This window comes from Prionailurus bengalensis, chromosome B3 (genome assembly GCF_016509475.1).
Source record: "Prionailurus bengalensis isolate Pbe53 chromosome B3, Fcat_Pben_1.1_paternal_pri, whole genome shotgun sequence".
In the NCBI taxonomy this organism is placed as follows: Eukaryota; Metazoa; Chordata; class Mammalia; order Carnivora; family Felidae; genus Prionailurus; species Prionailurus bengalensis.
Genome location: NC_057355.1, coordinates 110,171,746 through 110,189,915, shown reverse-complemented (window position 1 = coordinate 110,189,915; position 18,170 = coordinate 110,171,746). Strand labels below are relative to the sequence as shown.

At 38.3% G+C, this 18,170-nt stretch overlaps 1 protein-coding gene across 1 annotated transcript in view; it reads left to right on the top strand.

Moving 5' to 3' along the window:
• KCNH5 (potassium voltage-gated channel subfamily H member 5) overlaps positions 1-18,170 on the top strand; it is a 309,803-nt gene that overhangs the window by 42,778 nt on the left and 248,855 nt on the right. The window contains exons 3-4 of the mRNA XM_043556311.1: positions 6,223-6,329; positions 10,574-10,702. Coding sequence (XP_043412246.1) covers positions 6,223-6,329; positions 10,574-10,702 — 236 coding nt within the window. The remainder of the gene's footprint in view (positions 1-6,222; positions 6,330-10,573; positions 10,703-18,170) is intronic.

The window sequence follows — 18,170 nt, the reverse complement described above, 5'->3', positions numbered from 1 at the left end:
TGTATCACATTGATTGATTTGTGAATATCGAATCCACCCTGCAGCGCAGGAATGAATCCCACTTGATCATGGTGAATAATTCTTTTTATATGCTGATGAATTTGATTTGCTAGTATCGTGTTGAGAATTTTTACATCCATATTCATCAGGGACATTGGCCTGTAGTTTTCTTTTTTTGCTGGGTCTCTGTCCGGTTTGGGTATCAAAGTAATGCTGGCTCCATAGAATGCGTCTGGAAGGTTTCCTTCCCTTTCTATTTTTTGGAACAGCTTGAGAAAGATAGATATTAACTCTGTTTTAAATGTCTGGTAGAATTCCCCAGGGAAGCCATCTGGTCCTGGACTCTTATTTTTAATAACTGATTCAATTTCTTCACTAGTTATGGGTCTGTTCAAATTTTCTATTTCTTACTGTTTGAGTTTTGGTAGTGTGTGGGTGTTTAGGAATTTGTCCATTTCTTCCAGGTTGTCCAGTTTGTTGGCATATAATTTTTCATAGTATTCTCTGATAATTGCCTGTATTTCTGTGGGATTGGTTGTAATAATTCCATTTTTATTCGTGATTTTATCTATTTAGGTCCTCTCTCTTTCCTTTTTGAGAAGCCTGGTTAGTGGTTTATCAATTTTATTTTTTCAAAAAACCAATTCTTGGTTTCATTTATCTGTTTTAGTGGTGGTTTTTTTTTTTTTTTTGGATTCTATATTGTTTATTTCTGCTCTATTCTTTATTATTTCTCTTCTTCTGCTGGGTTTGGGGTATCTTTGCTGTTCTGTTTCTAGTTCCTTTAGGTGTGCTGTTAGATTTTATATTTGGGATTTTTCTTGTTTCTTGAGATAGGCCTGGATTGCAATGTATTTTCCTCTTAGGACATCCCAAAGGGTTTGCTGCATCCCAAAGGGTTTAGGTTGTTGTATGTTCATTTTCATTTGTTTCCATATATTTTTAAATTTCTTCTCTAATTGTCTGGTTGACCCATTCATTCTTTAGTAGGATGTTCTTTAACCTCCATGCTTTTGGAGGTTTTCCAGACTTTTTCCTGTGGTTGATTTCAAGTTTCATAGCATTGTGATCTGAAAGTGTGCATGGTATGATCTCAATTCTTTTATATTTATTGAGGGCTGTTTTGTGACCCTGTATGTGACCTATCTTGGAGAATGTTCCATGTGTATTTGAGAAGAAGGTATACTCTCTTGCTTTGGGATGCATAATTCTAAATATATCTGTCAAGTCCATCTGGTCCAATGTATTGTTCAGGGCCATTGTTTCTTTACTGATTCTGTCTAGATGATCTATCAGTTGTTGTAAGTGGAGTATTAAAGTGCCCTGCAATTACCACATTCTTATCAGTAACATTGCTTATGTTTGTGATTGTTTTATATATTTGAGTGCTTTCAAATTCAATGCATAGACATTTATAATTGTTAGCTCTTCCTGATGGATAGACCCTGTAATTATTATATAATTCCCTTTTTTATCTCTTGTTACAGCCTTTAATTTAAAGCCTAATTTGTCTGATATAAGTATGGCTACTCTAGCTTTCTTTTTACTTGCAGTAACATGATAGGTAGTTCTCCACCTCCTCACTTTCAATCTGAAGGTGTCCTCAGGTCTAAAATGAGTCTCTTGTAGACAGCAAATAGATGAATCTTGTTTTTTTTTTTTTTTTTTTTTGTTTGTTTTTTGTTTTTTTTTTTTTTTTTTTTTTTCCATTCTGATAACCTATGTCTTTTGGTTGGAGCATTTAGTCCATTTACATTCAGTGTTATTGTCCAAAGATATGGGTTTAGAGTCATTGTGTTATCTGTAGGTTTCATGCTTGTAGTGATGTCTCTGATACTTTGTGGTCCTTGCAACATTTCACTCACAGAGTCCCCCTTAGGATCTCTTGTAGGGTTGGTTTAGTGGTGATTAATTCCTTCAGTTTTTGTTTGTTTGGGAAAACCTTTATCTCTCCTTCTATTCTGAATGACAGACTTGCTGGATAAAGGATTCTTGGCTGCATATTTTTTCTGCTAATCATATTGAAGATTTCCTGCCATTCCTTTCTGGCCTGCCAAGTTTCAGTAGATAGGTCTGCTACTATCCTTATGTTTCTACCTTTGTATTAGTTAAGGCCCATTTATCCCTAGCTTCTTTCAGAATTCCTCTTTATCCTTGTATTTTGCCAGTTTCACTATGATATGTTGTGCAGAAGATCAGTTCAAATTATGTCTGAAAGGGGTTCTCTGTGCCTCTTGGATTTCAATGCCTTTTTACCTCCCCAGATCGGGGAAGTTCTCAGCTATGATTTGTTCAACTACACCTTCAGCCCCTTTCTCTCTCTCTTCTTCTGGAATTCCTATGATATGGATACTGTTCCGTTTGCATCACTTAGTCCTGGATTTTTGTATCTCTCTTTTTCTTAGCTTCCTCTTTTTCCATATTTTTATCCTTTAATTTACCTATTCACCCCTCTGCCTCTTCAATTCATGCTGTGGCCCCTCCATTTTATTTTGCACCTCATTTATAGCATTTTTTTTTAGCTCCTCATGACTATTTCTTAGTCCCTTGATCTCTGTAGCAATAGATTTTCCGCTGTCCTCTATGCTTTTTTCAAGCCCAGCGATTAATTTTATGACTATTATTCTAAATTCTTGTTCCGTTATATTGCTTAAATCTGTTTTGATCAATTCTTTAGCTGTCACTTCTTCCTGGAATTTCTTTTGAGGAGAATTCTTCCGTTTCGTCATTTTGGTTAGTTTTCTGTCCCTTAAGAGTTTTAAAAGTTTGTTGTGTGCTCTGCACCTGCGAGCACTGCTATATTAAAGGAGGGTCATACACCGTCCAGGGCCTGGCCCTTCAGGAGGTGTTTTTTGGAGAGTGTTACTTGCTCGCTGTTGTTGTGACTTTGGTTATTTTATTTCCCTACTCGTAGTGATGTTTTGGACCCTCCACCAGATGTGCTTTGATTTGTTCCTTGGAATAGCCCTGTAAAAGAAAACAGATAGACAAACAGGAAACAAAAGCATGCAAACACACAAACATAAAACAAATAAAACAAAAAACGCAAAAAACTAAAAACAATCAAAAGCAAAAAACCAGAAACACCGGCCACAAGTAAAGGACAGGGTGGAAGCGGTGCTGATGGACAAACACATACAAAGAGAGAAATGGCTGGGGGGGGGGGGGGGGGGGGGGGGGGGGGGGGGGGGGGGGGGGGGGGGGGGGGGGGGGGGGGGGGGGGGGGGGGGGGGGGGGGGGGGGAGGAAAAAATAAACATTGACCAGGCAGAGAGACTAAAAGGCTTAATCCTGAGAGAGAGAAAGGAAAATGAGGAAGGAGGCGGGGAAAAAGAAATGAAGATAGAGTTATCCAGACAGAGAAACCATATGGCTTCATTATTCCAGAGAGAGAAAGGAAAGTAAAGAAGGAGGTGTAGAGCATGTATCAAGAGAATGGATGAAATATGTCTGTTTAGACAAACCAATAACCAGAGTAACCAGCGTAGAGGAGGGAAGAGATAAGGAGGAGAAATGGGGGGAGGGTAGACTATATCTATATATCCAGAGTTGACCTAGAATTAATCCAGGCAATGCTGCAGCGCTCCTCTAGAGGAGCTGTCCGTCTGGTTAAACAGGGTCTGTCTGGCTCCAGTGGATACGCAGTTACCCAGCGCTGAGGGGCGTGGTTTGGTGTAGGCTGGTCCCGCCTCACTGAGGGGCGTGGTTTGGTGTAGGCTGGTCCTGCCTCCACGGTGGGCCCCTGCAGACCCATCCCTGAGGCCCCGCCCTGGTGGTGGCGGTGGAGGGAAAATGGCGGTGGTCCCCCATTCTCTTCTCCGCAGACCCGCTGGACTCCACTTGAGTCGTCCTCACTGTGCTGCGGGTACAGACGGCGCGGTCCTTCTCGCTCTGCCAACTCCCCTGACCCTGCGCTTGGCTAGGATTCAAAGACCGGCTCCGCGCACTCTGGCGCTGGGGAAACGCCTCTCAGCGCGGCGGAAGTGTGGCCCTGGCTCGCTTTGTTTGTGCCACCCCGCTTCAGGGAGGACCGCCTCTCCTCTGCAGACTGTGCCACTGACCCCTCGGGTGTGGTGGATGGAGGCCGGCTTTGTCTTTTCCCACAGCACCCCAGGAAGGGGGTTGCTCTTTCCTGCTGCGGACTGCGCCCTGGAGGCCACTGAGCCTGGGGGTGGCAGACGCGGGCAGGCTTTGTCCTACGGCGCCGCCCTCCAGGGAGGGGACCGCTTTCTCCTACGGCAGACAGTGCCCCTGATCTACCACCAGCCCAGGGCTGGCTCCCCTCCTCCCCAGGTGCGTGAACAGGGAGCCGGCCCCAGTCTGAAGAAATCCCTGCAGTTAGAGATGGCTTCCCTCTCGGTCCCAGTCCGAGGTTTTTCTCTTGTCCAGATACAGTTCTGAACTTCCCTAGCCGCTCTTTCTCTTCGTCTCTGCAGAAGGCGACTCCCCACCCCCAGCTCCCCCTCCCCCCCACTTCGTGCCTACGCGGCCTGTTTTATCTCCCCCAGTTAGCAATCGCCTACCTATGGTCTCTCAAGTTGTGCTGGCTTCTTCCTGGTAGATTCAGTCTCTTTTCCTTCCAGACTCTTGGGGTTCAAAGTCCTTTGGCTTCAGGACTTCTTTGTTTTAGTGCCGCGGGAAGTATGGATCCCCCTACTTCTCGGCCATGTTGGCCCCCTCCTACCTGCACCTGTCTTAACTGATGAGAAGAATTGATGAGAAGGCTCGTGCATTATATTGTAACACGGAGTCTTCACGTTTCCTTGTTGTGTGGGAGGATAAAAAAGACCATGCAAGTTGAAACTGTGTGATACGATCTTAACACCCGGGGGAAAAATTTGTGATTTTTCTGTGACTTTTAACAACGTCTGTCAAAACATTAAAAACTCTCTTACTGTTGATCATAAATGGAGGGAAATGCAAGTAATAGTAAAACTAATACTTAGCACACTGATTTAGAATGTAAGAAACACTGAGCATTAAAGTGTTTCATTTCTTTGTAAAAAATGATCACAAGTCACTTGAAGAATACTTGCCTTCTCGTAATATAGCATGACATGAAGAGAGCTTTTTTTTTCTCTCTTAGTAAAGGCTCATGCTCCTTTGTAAGTCTGTATCAGCCTCGACTATTTTATCCTTGTACTCTCACTGTTGTGCACTCTCTCCTAGACCTCTTTTAATGTGAATTTTTTTTTTTACTGGCATCACTTCCTTTGGGAAGCTTTGATCCTTTGTGTCACAACCACTGTCCTGACTTATGTTGACAAGTTCGCCCTCCCTCAATTCCTCTGTTTGCATATCTAGAGTCTCTCTCCATTTTTTTTAAAGTTTATTTATTTTGAGAGAGAGAGAGCGAGCATCAGTTGGGGAGGGGCAGAGAGAGGAGGAGAGAGAGAATCCCAAGCAGGCTCCATGCTGTTAGTGCAGGGCCTAATTGCAGGGCTTGATGTCACGAGCTGTGAGATCATGACCTGAGCTGAAATCAAGAGTCAGATACTTAACTGACTGAGCCACCCAGGTGCCCTAGAATCTCTCAAGTGACAGCAGTGTCAACATTCCCGCAGCTACGTTTCATCTATACCTTCATGTGTGTTCAATTTGAATGTCACTTCCAGCATTATCATTTGCTGGCCAATCTTTGATAGCTAATTCCTGCTTTTGATGATCCATGTTTGTAAAATGTCATGTGGGTTCATTGCTGAGAACCAAGGAGGCAACACAACTACATGCTTTGTGGGCATGAACTTAATAACAGATGCACCATGACCAATATTGAGGGGCTTGGAAAGAAGTAATGGGATTGGTCACTGATTATGATGTGTATCTTTCATTTACCAGTCATTTGTAGGCTGGGGAGCTAGCAGAAAAGTTTATATTTTATGCAGATGTTTACAGTTATTATACTATGATAACTGAAATTTGAAACATGCTGTTGAATTTATTTAACTCAACTGTGGTAACTGAAATTTGTGCCTATAGGAACTATGTAAATTGATAACTCTCTCTCTGTACGTTTGAAATAACTTCTAAACCTAGCTGTTAGCAAGAAGTTTAACAGTCATGATTAAAACATCGTTTCAATAATTTATTTCCTCTTTTGAGAGCAACATTTTATTTTGTAACTAAATGTGAATATTTAACCCAAAAAGACAGCTATGTAATTTTATATAGCATTTGAAAAGCAAAACAAAAACAAAAAACTGAAATGGATTGCTTTTTCCAGTTTTATGTATGGAGAATTGACTGACAAGAAGACCATTGAGAAAGTGAGGCAGACTTTTGACAACTACGAGTCAAATTGCTTTGAAGTTCTTCTGTACAAGAAAAACAGTATGTATCTAAATTATCAATAAGATGTGTCAACTCTGATGAACGATATGTTTTGGTTAGTGGTAATTGAGCTGTAGTGTAGGGAGAATATAAAACTTTGTTTCTTTTCTTGGCAAAGGCAGGGGGTGCTGATAAAATTAGCAAAACTAATAAATGATTCTACCTATGAAAAGCAACCTTTTGAGGAATAACAGAAAAATACGGTGCATTAACGTGATTTTGTGTGTGTGTGTGTCAGATGGCAAAATGTTTTATAATATTTATGGTAAAGATCCTGTAGTTATATGACAGCAACTAAAGATGACAAATTCATTCATTTCTTCTTATGGTTAAAGGAAAAGGTGATTAGTATCACAGTATGTGTGATTACTTTTCTACATGTTCATCAATGACGTGTGATATCTCTTTGAGGTCAGTCTTTACCAATATGGCCTTTTGCTAGACTCTGACTCTTTTGTGTGGAAGGCTTACAAAAGTATTCATTACTTTCAGAATAGGCCATTCCCAGCTGGTAAATTTGCGTTGGTTATGGTGAGGTCTTCTCTGGGACAGAATTTGTGACTGAGAAATTGTGCATTGTATAATAAATTATATTATAAACATGAGACCCCATGATCTGGACTCTTTCAGAGTTTGAGGGAAAAGCCAGCCAAACAACAACCAACTAGTATACTCCACAACCAAGTTTTCTTTTTTTCTTTTCTTTTCTTCTTTCTTTCTTTCTTTCTTTCTTTCTTTCTTTCTTTCTTTCATGTTTATTCATTTTTGAGAGAGAAAGAGAGTGAGCAGAGAGAAGTAGAGAGAGCAAGAGACACAGAATCCAAAGCTGGCTCCAGGCTCTGAGCTGTCAGCACAGAGCCCAACATGGGCCTTCAACTCACAAACTGCGAGATCATGACCTGAGTTGGAGTCAGATGCTTAACTGACTGAGCCACCCAGGCGCCCCACCAACTTTCCTTTCTAATTTGTTTTCTTTGAGTAGTCTGGTTACTTTTATTTCTTTTTCCCAAATTGATCTTTTTTTTTTTTTTTTAAAGTGAATAGTCACTTCATGCAATGCTTCAATTTATTTAGTGTTAATGATAAATGATAGCAAAGCCAATTGTTACCTTAGTGGAAACTGATGGTCACTAAATCCTTCCCCAGTTTGGGAAGCATTTTAGCTTCAACAGGAAACGCTTGCTCCATGTTCAGAGTGGGTTGGAGTGTTTGCAGCATAGTTCATTCTCTCCATCTTACCTCAAACATTTATTCACTATAAGTTATTTAGAATTGAACTTAGTTTTCTCTTTTTATTAATGGGTCATCAAAGGGATAACAACAACCACGGGCATTGCTTTAAGATTAGTGTACTTGGTAATGGGAATGTTGGTTTTTAATGGTTTTACCTATGGAATGTGTTATCATTTTATCTTTCATTTTAGAATCAAGGCCAGAGAGGTATTTCTCTTTAGTCATAGCCAAATGTCTGTTGGCTTGTCACCTAGAAAACAATCCATTCTGAATGATCTGCTCTGTCATCTACCAGAGAAAAGTCAAGCTCGAGGTGTTTTCTGGGTCTTTTTCACCGGGTCCATATCTGTGTTGATAATTTGTAGTAGACCCATATGCCCCCTGCAATCATTTTCATATAGGGTTGTTTTCCTTTGAATGACTTAGATATATGCCCCAAGTTTAGCAAGTAACTCAAGGGTACTCCATATTACTAAAATCATTTCACTCTGACACTAAGAAGAGTAAACAACTCTTTGCCTGATTTTAAAGCATGAACGCCAAGTTCATAGTTTCTGAGTTTCTCAAAAATACGTTTGTGGAGATTCTGTTTTCCTTACATCCTTTAAATCATGTTAGAAACAACTTGAATTTTACATTCCCAAACGTTTCCTTCCAAGGTAGTATTTTGCTTTCTTTTAATGGTTTGAAATTCTTTGATCTTCATTGAGTTTTTTTTCTTTAATATGAAGGAGAGATATCATTTATATATTTGAATAGAGTTCTCTTACACTTAAAGCAACTTTTAAAAAATCTTGCAAATTGTTACCTGAAGGATTGTGACCATCAACTGAAAAAAGTATGTTTTTGTAATTTTAAAAATGTTAGATAGCAAAATTCACATGTCTGTGGATAAATGTTTTGGGAATGCCTGAATGCCAAGTCTTCCCAATACTTCCATTAAGTAATTAGGTTAAACAGCATTTTGCAAATGAGGGGATTGAGGTATCTGATTTAACATGTGTCATCACTGACATTTCAGTTTGTAGGCTCTATTTTTAAACCCCATTGCTCTGATCAGCAGGCTGCTTCTACTGTTGAGGAGAAAACAGTAGCTCTGGGATGATGATTTAAAGGGGTCTGTCTGCACCAAGGCAGACCTGTGATAGCCTGGGCTACTCCAGATAATCAGTGCCAAGGCACTGCCGTGAGTTTCCGTCTACAACTGTCCTCTCTGTCTAACCCTCTTAGACTTCCTGCTCCCTTGAACCCCAAAACCAGAATATGGATATTTCACCAGCCACTCAGCAAACCTTCTGTCTACTTGAGCAGTCTGACCCTGCAGCTCAACTTGAAAAAAACAAATCTGCCTTCATATCTTAAAGCAATTTTAAAAACAGCCCTGACTCAATGCTAAAATTTGAAGAGTTGCTGTTTTTATAGGAAGATGGGAAATGTAACATCATCTCTTTCTGTTCAAATTTTTAACAGACCTTGGAAAATGACTTATTTTTAATGCCCTTTTCTCTCTGTTTATAACCCTGCTGTCTCAAGTTGACTGTGTTGGAACAGCCATAGGCCACGTATCTGTGAGCATGTGTGTCTGGTGATTTGTAAAAACTGCGTACATCACTCACAGTTGTTGGGTACACAGTGCAGAATAAGAAGCAGAAAATAAAGAACAAGCCTGTCTGGGAGATGGTGTGATGGCTTTTGAGATCCCTGTGTCAGCGGTGATCATTTCGGAAAGGGCCATGTTTTTCAATAGGCCCCAGGTTGCAAAGGACCCGAACTGAATATTCCATAAAAATTTCCTCTCTCTAATTCTCTGATTTCTTGAACCTGGTAGTTAAGCCATCTCTTCTTGTCTAGATGACAAATTCCCCTTTGCGGTGACATTATTATGTGACTTTTTTTGGCCAAAGGTATGAAGGTTTTTCCTATTTGGTTTTCATTGCAAGCCACTAATAGGCTATCAACTCTCACGTAGAGACTATTAATAGCTGCATATTTCACTCCCCAAATCCCAAAGCTAACAAAAGCCTCTATGTCTTTAAGATAGGAAATTTGGAGAGGCTTTACTGCACGATGGCTTGGAAAGAATATGATGCAAACTGTGTCTTTGATTTTGATGGAACATTCCTTCAGTGTTTTATCGCTTAATGGATAATTACTCCTTTGAAGGCATTTCTTGTGTCTTCAAATATTTATTATTTGAACTAATGCCAGTTCCTGGTTTGTCCAAATCCTAAGCCTTAAGTGCTCTGAAACTCTTTGCTTTGTGGAGGTTGCAGGAGCCACTGTTTAAAGAACATAGCGGCAGAGTCAAGCCTCATTCTTTGAGTGAAGGAGATAGGAAGCAGTGGCTCATAAAGACACCTGAAGAATCTCAAGGGTTGGGGACACTTTTTTTTTTTTTTAATATTGCCTTACAAGCTTCAGGTAGAGCTCGGTGTACAACAGGCATCAAGTATTTCTGACATCCTCTTTCTCTGATGTAGGGGTGCTGTCAAAGGCATAGAGCCATCGTATAACTCTGACTGATGAGAGAAGCTTGAGATAGGAATAGTGTTTCAAATGTTCCTCCGAGAGGACTGCTTATCAGAGCATCAGGGATTGCTGTTGAAGTCAATTGGAAACACTTCTCAAAGTGACAAGGAGAAGCATGGAGGAGTGGTCATGCATGGGGAAACTATGAAAAGGAATTTGGTGAGCGAAGCAGGGGTGTAGGGACCCAGACCTCAAGGGAATGCTGGTGTTACTTAAGTGGTGAGACTGCCATTGGGCTCCTGCATTGTGAAATGACACCCTCTGCTCTCCTTTCAAATTCTGGTATTTTGGGTTGAAAAATGTTTATTAATATTTGAGCAACTGGTAGTTGCTTGATTTGGAAAGCAATGAAAATATTGTTGTTTTGGTGTTGTTTGGTGTTGGTTTGGTGTTGGTTTGGCAGCTGAAGGCAGAGGGAAGGCAGGAGACCAAACCACTGCTGTGGATCTGTCACACTCTATTGTCCTTTCTCTCTCTTACAGGAACCCCTGTTTGGTTTTATATGCAAATTGCACCAATAAGAAATGAACATGAAAAGGTGGTATTGTTCCTATGTACTTTCAAGGATATTACATTGTTCAAACAGCCAATAGAGGATGATTCAACAAAAGGTAATTTCCAAAGGGATGGCCACACTTAAGAATTAGGCTGTCAATTATTTATATTGTTATTATTATTATTGTTTAGAAAAATACATTGGTTGAACTGGAAAACACAATTTTACTATTAGTACTTCTTTTCTTTACATTCATGCCAGCAATTATCCAAAATCAGTTTTATCCAGTCATATCATTTGAATGGAAATAGCACGGCTATCCAAAGTTGAAATGAGAATTGGTTAACTTGAATTATTATAAGAGGAATTTAGATAAGCTATAAGGAAGAAATTTCACAGGTCATTATTAATTTAGAATCAATATAATGGGAGTTTCAACAACTTCTACCAGGATGAGCTTTAGAAACACAAAATTTAACAACCTGTGAGATGGTTTAGGTGAAGTCCTTTTACAGCACAGTTGACCGGTTGATTGAATTTGGTTGAACTAATAAGTGATTGATTAGCTGATTTTTTTCAGGTTACTTTTCACCCTTTACCCATTCAGCTGTTGCAGATAGTCTTGGGTAGATGCTGTTAGCTTATGTGAAGAATAATTTTGTTATCAAGTGAGTGGCTGGCAAAATACAAACATCCTGACTATAGTCATACTGACTATAATATTCAGGGAGACGGCTATAGAAAGCAGTAGTCAGTGGTGTGCATGTATCCCCTTTTCTAGGTAATATATTCTCATTTTATTCCCTCCAATTATGTTTAAATTAAAAACTGGTGTCATATAAATGAAGAATTTCAAATACTCTTAGAAGATTTTATGAAATGTTATTTTTAATAATCCCTCCAGAGACTAAAAATGAGATCTTCCTCTTTGTATTTGGCAAACATTGTCTTCCTTTTCTTACCTCTTAAAAAAAAAAAACTGGTACAGAAATTTAATCTTTCCATCCGTAACCCTAATTATAGAAAAATTTTGTAGTTTTAGTCCTTGCATATGGATTCACATATATTATGTTATACCTGGTCGGTTTCTGGTTAGTATCAAATTGCAAGAGGAAAATTTTACAATGTGCAAACCATTTAAAGTATAACATAGGACAATTTATTTGCAAATGTTTCTGAAAATGTGTATATTAAATCATCTCCTGGACTATTGAATATTCACTTTTGGACTCATATTCCTTTACTTTTACTCAGAGACTCGGTGTCTAAGAGGTTTAGGATAAATTTAAACATTATTTTAAAAATAGAATAGTCTTCTAATAGTATTTAGGTTTAATGCTTATTTGTTTTAAAATTCGAAGGTGCTCCATCCAATAGCAATAGAATATGTGTTCTCAAGCTTACATGGAACATTCACTGGATAGATCACATTCTGGCCATAAAACACACCCTGACAAATTTAAAAGAATAGAAAGCTTAAAAAAGGCAGTTTCTTAGACCACAATGGAATTAAGCCAGAAATCCATAACAGAGAGAGCTAAGAAATCTCCAAATATTTGGAAATTAATACATTTGTAAATAGCCCACGGGTCAAAGAAGAAGGCTTAAAGTAAGCTAGAAAAATATTTTGACTAAATGAAAATGAAAATACAACTTATCAAATTTATGGGATGCAGCAAAAGTAGTGGTTAGAAGGAAATGTATGTGACATTAAATGCATATACTAGAAAAGAAGAAAGACGTAAAATTAATAACCTAAGCTTCCACCTTGGGGAGACAAAAAAGAGCAATTTAAACCAAAGCAAACTGAAGACAAGAAATAAGGAACCTTGGAGCAGAAATCAATGAAGTAGAAAATAGGAAAACAGAGGAAATCACCACAACTCAAAGCTGGTTCTTTGAAAAGATCATCAAAGTTAATAAACCTCTAGCCAGGCTAAGTGAGAACAAAGGGAGAAGATGCAGGTGACCGGTATCAGAAATTAAAGAAGGGCCATCACAACTCATCCGAAGGACATTAAAGCATTACAAAAGAATACTTTGATCAACTCTGTAGCCACTGAATTGATACTTTAGGGGAAATGGACCTCGTCTTTGAAAAACAAACTGCCAGAACTCACACCGGGAGAAACAGCTAACCTAAATCATTCTATATCTATTAAATAAATTTAATCAATAGTTAATAAACTGACAAAACAAAGGATGTTTTTGTTTTTTATTTTTTGTTTTTGGCAAATCTACAGTCTTTTCTAGAAAATGGAAGCAGAGAGAGCTCCCCTAACTCATTCTGTGAGGCCAGCACTACCCTCATACCAGAGCCAGAAAAAGACACTGCGAGAACAGAACATTACAGACCAATATTTCTCATGAATATAGATATAAAAACCCTCAATAAAAATTGAACCCACATGACAACCAAGTGGGATCTATTCCACATATGCAAAGCTGGTTCGACATGAAAAAAAATCAATCCCTGTAATCTTCGCTTCAACAGGCTGAAAAAGAAAGATTATACCATCATACCATTCAACATAGAACAAACATGACAAAACCCAGCACCCATTCATGGTAAAAACTCTTAGTAAAGTAGGAATAGAGAGGAACTTCCTCAACTTAATAAGGAACATTTATGAAAAACCTATAGCCAACAGCTGACTATATCTTAAAGTAATATGTTTTAAAATAAGAGATAAATAATTGGTATACGATTTGTGACCTAACATATTCTTCAGATGAATTTCTCTTGCCTTTACACTGAATGACAATAATACAGAGTAAGAAGCCTTCATGTCACAGTCTTTTCCCTTAAATAATATTTATATTTATATTTATATTTTTATTTTTATTTATGTTTATGTTTATGTTTATATTCAATGAATATTATTTTCTCTCACTTTTTAAAAGTGATTTCATGACACAGCTGAAGTTAGGGAGAATATGGTACATTTGCAGTTTTGGCCTGCTGAACGTTGATGGTGTCAGTATATTTAGCCTATTTATAGAAACTGAAAGTTGACAGCATTCAAAGTGAGATTGGAAAAGGTGCTAATATTGAGAGCTGACTTTTCTCAAATTAATGCCCTTCCATTTATCTGCCTACACCTCCATCTCTGTATCCTTACATCAGAATCACAGAGTTCCTCCTGTGGCAGAATCTCTTAACTGCATCATGCATTCTTATAAAAAAATGGTATTTGAATAAATGCCAAACGACTTAGACCTTTTGATTTTGAACTATGTGCTGGATAGATATGTAAATTAGAATTTAGAGGGGAAATCAGACCCCACTGTGAAAAGCATTAGGGAAGAGTATCTCTTTCCAGGGCCTGAATTTGTAGAGGAAGAGCTTGTTTTAAACAGACTTTTATTTTGAGACTCTTCCACACCTGTCAAATACATAACAGATTATTGAACAAGTAATGCACAATGTAACCATGAAGGCTGTATATGAGCTACTTTCCATTATTCGTATGAGCTGTAAAATTAATATGAAAAATTCAATAGAAATAAAATATTTATGCCATTAAGTAATCATCCTACTATCTCTATGAAGGTAGAAGCATAGGAAAGTATGTTTGGAAATCTTGGCGGAAAAATATGTCTCTCAAATTCTTAAGTTGAGTAAAAGGGTAAAAGGGAGTGTGGAACTTTTAAGAAAGTGCAGATAAGATTTCGTGATAACACCGTAATATCAAAATGATTTGGGTGTAGAGCATTAAACTGGGAGACGGTAGATTTACTTTAATTCGGGCTTGGGCACCAGAAATACTTAACACGAGACTTTTCAGGACTCTTCTAGGAAATTTTGTTCCCCTTGTTTATCTATTTTACCAATTTTCCCCCCTAACCAAAAATGTTGATTAAGCACACAGAATGGTGCAGGCCATTCTGCACCTGTGTCCTGAAGGTACATAGTTCCTTCCCTCATATGATAATGGGGGAGGGGAAGACAAACAAGTAAATATAGATTGGAAATTTTCTTCTTATTGCCCTTATTTTCTCAGTAATATAAAAAACATGGTTCTCACCTGAGAGTAAGCATGGTGAAGGAGATGAAGTATTGAAGGTTTGGGGAGAGAGGAGTAGGCATGAAATGGTGATCTAAGAGGGTGGAAAAGTGAGTGGGCAACGGGAATTCAGCAGGTTTGCTGAACATGAAGGTCTGCTTGGGGCTAGTGATCATGAATTCACAAGCATCTATGAGCATGATTATATATTTTACTCCACCTATGTTTAGTCAAAGGTGTATAGATGCAGAAGTAATGAAGAGTTGGATGTAACCAGAGTTGGGATTTGATAAGGTGAGTAAGATGAAAAGAATCAGAGAGAAGGATCAGGGAGTTGTGGCTGTTGCAAGGGAGGACATGGAGGGTGTTTGCAAAATTCTGAGGAAGCACTTAGGTAGTAGAGTTCTACCTAGGACATAGGAAATAGTGTTTAAAGATGCAGAATAGACAAGTGAGTCCATACATTAACAGGCCAGAATGTAACTTTTAATCCCAGAGCAAGGGCATTTTACCTTCTTAATGTGAAATGTCGAAAGTCCTTTGAAGATTTGCCAAGGTTGGAATTAACATTAATCTCCTTCTACATGATTTGGTATTTTTACCAAGAAACCCAGACACATAGTTGAAAGACTTGAGTAAACTAATTCTGAATAAATACAATTGTTTCTAAATTGTATCTGGGATAGTAACTATAATGTGATAGCAATTTACGTGCACCTCTTCCTCATAATGAATCTCACGATACCAAAACTTCAATCTAGGTTGATTTTTGCCTTTAAAATGAATGGCACTTACTGATGTCAATGATACCTTTGACGTACATCATGATGGATGGTAGTAAAAATCATTGAAGGGAAGGAAACCTGTTTTGATGGAGTAGTTACTATATGTCAGGAACTTTATATTCTTTATTGCTCTTACCTATAATTCTGAAAATTAGTATTGCTACCTCTGCTTTACTGTTGAAGATCCTGACATGCAAAGTGTGACTGATTTTCAATCCCATATTCTCTCTATTGCATCATGCTGTCTCATCCTTTCTAGTGGAAACTTACTATTGCATTTTTGTCACCTTAATCCCCTGCTCTCCTTTTTTCCTGCAACAATTGAGAACACTCTGATTCTGACAGTATTGTACTGTATTAAAGCAATGAAACTTACTGATAATAATCAAGGGGGCAAAGCATTTTTGTTATCTTTTGTTCCTGGTACTGAGGTCTTGGAACTGTTGCTCAGCTAATCAGTCAATGGTACCTGATTCATCATTTGTAATAATGCAAAGGGGAAAAATTACAGCCAAGAAATCCATTCTGTTGATTATCCATATGTGTTCTAAAAGAGATGACCAAAATCTCTGCCCATTTAGCTGTGCGGTATTTTCAAACAGATTCCAAAACTGCCAAGACACTCACAGTGTGAAATATCCTGTGCCAAATAGTTATGGCATCTTCATGCCAATAATTGAGACAAAAAATTCCTATAGAATGAAACTAACAGCAAAAATAGCAACCTTCCCCTTGTGGGAAGCCAATGGTTTTCTTTAGAGAGGAAACAACAGATGAAATATGAGTAATTATACCATGTAGTCTCTTTGGCCAAGTGTATAATTGTTTACCTAAGCTTTTTTCTTATAGATTAGAATCTTGTGTTGCAGTCTAGTAAGATTGATTTAACTGCCTCTGTGACTTCCTCTTATTTTTAAGATTAGGCAGTCCATGACAAAGAGGTTAATTGCAACCCAATAGAGCTAAACTAATGTTTTATTAAGAAGGAGTTGGCATCCTGAGCTTTTAGGAGAACAAGTGTTCTCATAATTCCATGAACAACTCATAGAACAAGTTTTAGGCTCTTCATATTCAGCTGTCTGTTCACATTACCCCATATCGACCACATCTAAGTAACATCAGCGAACTGTGCTGAATAATCAGTTATACCAGTTAGGTCTCTGTAAAGGTGAGACCAGTAAATGTATCGCTGGAAAAGGTTAGAACTGCTGATGTGCCTTTTTTCTGACCTAGACAGTATGGCTGCTCAATTTTTTCAAAGTTTGACTGTATAGTGGGGGTTGGTGACAGAGCAAATGAACTAATTTAGTTAATAACATAGGCAATTCCAGATGTGTCCAAGGGCACAAAAGGATAGGCATAGGAAATTCGCTGTTGTGTTGTTAGTGATAGAGAAAAATCTAGAAACCACTTAAATGCCCATAAATAGAACATATGCATGGTCACAAAAGAGCAAATACCTACTTCTCTGAGATGATAAAGAGGCAGGCAAGATTCAGTGCCATGTGGGTGGGTCTAGAGATGGAGGGGACAGAAAGGAAATTGAAGGCTATCATGTTTCTTATGGCCTCTGCTTATTCAATAACATTTGACGAGGTAATTGGTTGAGAGTGAGGAGAGAGGAGTAGTATAAGGGTTTTGAGAAAAATGCTAATTGTTTAGAACTGAGAATTATAAGAAAGCCCTAACCCTAGCATTGGCTGTAGGAAATGAGAGAACGCATGCCATTTGATGATTTGTATTCTTCCATGTATCAATGAATTTATTCTTTCAATATCTCTTTTAATTTTTTTCAAAATATTTTCTGGATAAACCTTATTACATTCTGGGAATAAAAATTGGCTTCTTTGTTAATCCAATCCTTAGATGTACTAAGTGTGTAACATTACTTGTCTTAGAAATATGAAGCTTCAATTAGTATAACATTGCCTTGGAAGTTTCTAGAAATATTCAATGCAATTATAATATCAAGTTGAAGTAAGAAAGAAAATGATCACCTGAAATATTGTAATGTATCTATTGCCAACATGTCATCTGAAGACACCCTTGCCACTTTTACTGAACAAAGCAAAACCAAACCCAACCCCTGATAATAAAACAAAATGGGACTTATTTTAAATTTGATTTTTAAATTACAAATAAGTCAATTAATTAATTAATGGCCTGTTTTATGCCAGGCCCTTATCAAGTGCTTGAATATGGAGAGATGAACAGTAGTTCAGTGGGAGTGACTAACATGTTAATCAACAACTGCCATTAGTGTTGCAAGTGCCATGTGAGGTATTTATCCTATGATGTGCAAGCACAGAGGAGGATACCTCTCTTATGAGTGGATCTAAGAAGGTTCCAGAAGGAGATAATGCTTTAACTGAGTCTAGAGGTTCCAGTCAGTGTTAGCCAGACATAAGGGGATGGGGGGAAGCATTTCAGGCAGGCAGAATGATTATAATGCTTGAAAACCTGGACACAATGAATATCATGGGGTGTACAGAGAATTCCTAGGAGATTTAATTTTAGTTTTGAATTTATTCTTCTTTTAATTTGCTGTTAATTTTGGTAGAGTTGTTATACAGAGCATGTATAAAGAAGTAGAAGGAGATGAATGCAGAGCAGATCTTTGGGGCCGGAAACTAAATGACCTATATACCAAGAAAATGCAATGTTATCCTGAAGGCCTCCGGGGATCTTAAAGAGTTTGAAATAGGGAAAGGGGAAGCACTTTGGCAGCAATGTAGAGTTTCTTGGGAGTATATGGTCAGAGAGCAGATAGAGAGTATCGTCTTCAAGATAC